The sequence below is a fragment of the Fibroporia radiculosa genome (assembly GCF_000313525.1).
Source record: "Fibroporia radiculosa TFFH 294 genomic supercontigs, scaffold5201, whole genome shotgun sequence".
Lineage (NCBI taxonomy): Eukaryota > Fungi > Basidiomycota > Agaricomycetes > Polyporales > Fibroporiaceae > Fibroporia > Fibroporia radiculosa.
In genome coordinates this window covers 1-3,130 of record NW_012133736.1, presented here as the reverse complement: position 1 = coordinate 3,130, position 3,130 = coordinate 1, and the positions used below count along the sequence as shown (strand labels likewise).

At 49.1% G+C, this 3,130-nt stretch overlaps 1 protein-coding gene across 1 annotated transcript; it reads left to right on the top strand.

Moving 5' to 3' along the window:
* Positions 1-82: 82 nt before the first annotated feature.
* FIBRA_08949 (uncharacterized protein) lies at positions 83-3,118 on the top strand (the record flags this gene model as incomplete). The annotated part of the gene is made up of 7 exons (XM_012330557.1): positions 83-141; positions 201-959; positions 1,192-1,464; positions 1,521-2,399; positions 2,454-2,553; positions 2,606-3,001; positions 3,056-3,118. The coding sequence occupies 7 exons, from the start codon at positions 83-85 to the stop codon at positions 3,116-3,118; spliced, it is 2,529 nt and encodes an 842-aa protein (XP_012185947.1).
* Between the last annotated feature and the right edge of the window lie 12 nt (positions 3,119-3,130).

Here is a 3,130-nt window from a genome sequence, read left to right as displayed (position 1 = left end):
TCACATTGCTGATCATAGCAGCCTACTTGCCCTTTCTCCACGCTTTGAACCGGTTTGTACTTTACGAGACCCACATAACCGCATGTCCCCCCATGAAGAACATATTTCACCTGAGGGAATCGACGAATACAATCCGCCAGCGTAAGTGACATAGTTTGTTTTTAATCATCATTTTGCCTTCATTTGGCCCAATTCTATAGGCCCGCAGCATCTGAATCATTTTCCCTGGAGGGAGTGCCTTCTGGGCTTTCTACCGATGACTATCTGGATCAGGGGGAAGTCCTCAAAGTAATCTACGCTGTCGCCGCCCGTGAACGGGACAATGAAGACTTGGAGCGCGTATGGAACAATATGCCATCTTCGACGGTGGAGCTGAAAGAGTTACAGAAAATGTCGGAGCGCAACTCCGAGAAAGATGCCGCAAAGGCAATGGATCTCCTTCGATTCAAGGCTACCCTTAATATCAGTGAAGACCTCGTCTATGTTGGAGAGGATCGTCAAAAATTAGAATGGCAAGCGAAAGACCATTTCGTCGATTTTCTAATGTGTGTGTCTCGTGAGACCGGTTTAGATGCATGTATACCGAACTGCCCCACGGATCACACGTTCGTGATGCAAGTTGATTTGCAGCAGCGATATCGCAACTTCAAAGCGAAGCATGGCGAGTTAGGCTTCCAGAGTGATGGGCGAATGCTGTATATTGGCACAACGCTGAGCTCTGATGTTTGGATCGCATTCGCTCCAAACGGTGCCCTTGCTGGGGACCCCGATTCTGATGCTCCTTTCCACGCTCCCAAAAAAGACTCTCGCCTTACCTCCTCGCGTTCAAAGGCCTTTCTACTATTCTTCGCAACGTTACTAGAGGAAATACAGTACGGCAACATCTACGTCAAACCTGCCTTTCCATATGGGCCTAGGAATGATTTTGAGTGGGAGTTGCGCGAGGCTACAAATGTTTTGTGAGTAGTCTTGGTCTACATTGTCTGCCGATCTGCAGCGCCATGCCAATCGGCCGCCTTTGCATTTCTAATCCCAATGCTCGTGGGTGGAGCTGGGCAGAGTAATTGCGTACACGCGTTCATTGATTTTGGTTACTGCCCATATTGTGTTGCCGACTGGCACGCTTGTGCCATTTGGCAGCGATATCATGCTGATATGATTGCGATTGTGTTGCTAACTCTTATTTTGAAGGGAGCATGGTCACATCAACTTGAATGTGCAGCAGCTTAAACAAATCAGCAAACTGTTTAAGACGTGGGGGGACTGGGTTGCTGCCGCACCGAATCACTATCGTCAAGATCCTTTCTTTCGTACTCATTCTCCTATTTCTGTTACGTGCCGATATGGGCAGAATCAACCAATATGCGTTCCCCGTCAAAGTGCTTATGAAGCGAGCATCTGGGACCGGGAAAGGGACTACTCCAAGATTCGCTTCGTCAGTATGGCCATTGCCACTCATTTATCGTGCGTGCTCTGCATTGCTGAGGTATAATAGCGCATTCAAATTGTTTCCCGCATAGACCTCGCGAAGTCGAATCATATGAGCCAATTCCTGACCAGGAAATACTGCGTCGACACGGTGAGGTTTTTGCAACCGACGATGTCAGTCCCCACGACGAGCCCCTGGACCTCCCCAATTATCCACTTCATGATGACAATGATCGCATCCTTCCTATCTATACACAGGACGGCTTGTTGGTTCCACGACAAAGAGCCGTGTTTCGCAACCAACCTGCCTGCGCTCCTCTTCTTGATCTCTCTCTGGCTCCTGAGCTATTCAACCATGGACCAAACCGCCGACGGCGAAGACGATCGCCCTTCTCTGAAGGAGATAATTCTGATGACTCCGACGTCAACTTACAGGATGCGTCGATTCGCGTGCAGGTATACCCTCAAGCTCTTCTGATGAGATATGGCAATCTCCAGGCGGATAGCATGTCGCCTCTTTATGATCCATTTATTTCGGATATGGAACGTTCCATCCGAGCTCACATACCGCCGCCCAGAGGAGATGAATCAAGCTCTGATGACGACGATTTCTACGACCCTGACTACAGTGATCGTATGGACGATCCCCGTCGGCGACATGGTGGCACAGGGCCAATCATCATTCCGCAGGCTTCGCAAATCTACAACGAGATATCCCATCGTAGCCGTCCTACAGCAGGCCAGCAAGATACTTGTACTGGGGAACTTAGTCAAGCTGCCACGGGTGCATGGGCAAAGTCGGTGGCTGATAAACTATCCCAATCCAGGTTGCTTGAACGCCAACGCTATGATTTACCACATCAACGGTTTGCTGACAAGATTCAGCACGATGACTGTCCTAGAGCTTTGCGGGTTGAGAACGTGTTCACGATAGATCTGGACAACATGCCTCAAGATGTACGCAATGGACGGTATGTTTGGGCAGTTTTACGAAGTAGTCACCCCTCATCATTGCCATATTTCAGCTTCATATATAACAAGATCGTTAACCCCATGGTGTTAGCTACCATTCACCCAGACGTAGCCGAGCCGATACTGCGCACGACTCTTGTATTCCGCCCCAAGGTATTGTGCATAGCACCAATTGATTTTCATATACTCAAATCGGCGTGCACAGGTCTTTCCATCTGTTTATACATGGACCAGTTATCCTATCACCGCCGCGCTTCAACGCCAATGGGAGTATATTGCTCCTGATCTTGAGAAGAGTCAACGGCCGAATCAGATTGCAATTGAGATCCTTTCCGTCTTGGAGCGCTGTTTAGCGTATGCTCACACAGGAAACGCTCGAGTTCTTGCAACGAAACTCATGACTCCTCTGCTCCTCACTCGATCTCTGCTTGAATGTGGTTTGCCTTGCTTGAATCCCTCTCTTGTTCAGGTGTCTAGTAGGGCTTCTCCACCCTTGCGAATTGCGGAAAATCGATATCCAATCGAGCTTGAAACTATTGTGATGCCTGCCCTGGCCTCAACCCGTGCTTGTACTCTTACTTGGGGACGTGAAGTTGCGTCGGTAAGCAGGAGCTCTTTTTCTAAGTCTATGAAAATGTGCAAGCAATCGGCACAGCTGTGCCTATTGGCACAGTCGTGCAAATCGGCATCACTGTGCCTATTGGCACAGTCGTGCTAATCGGCATCACTG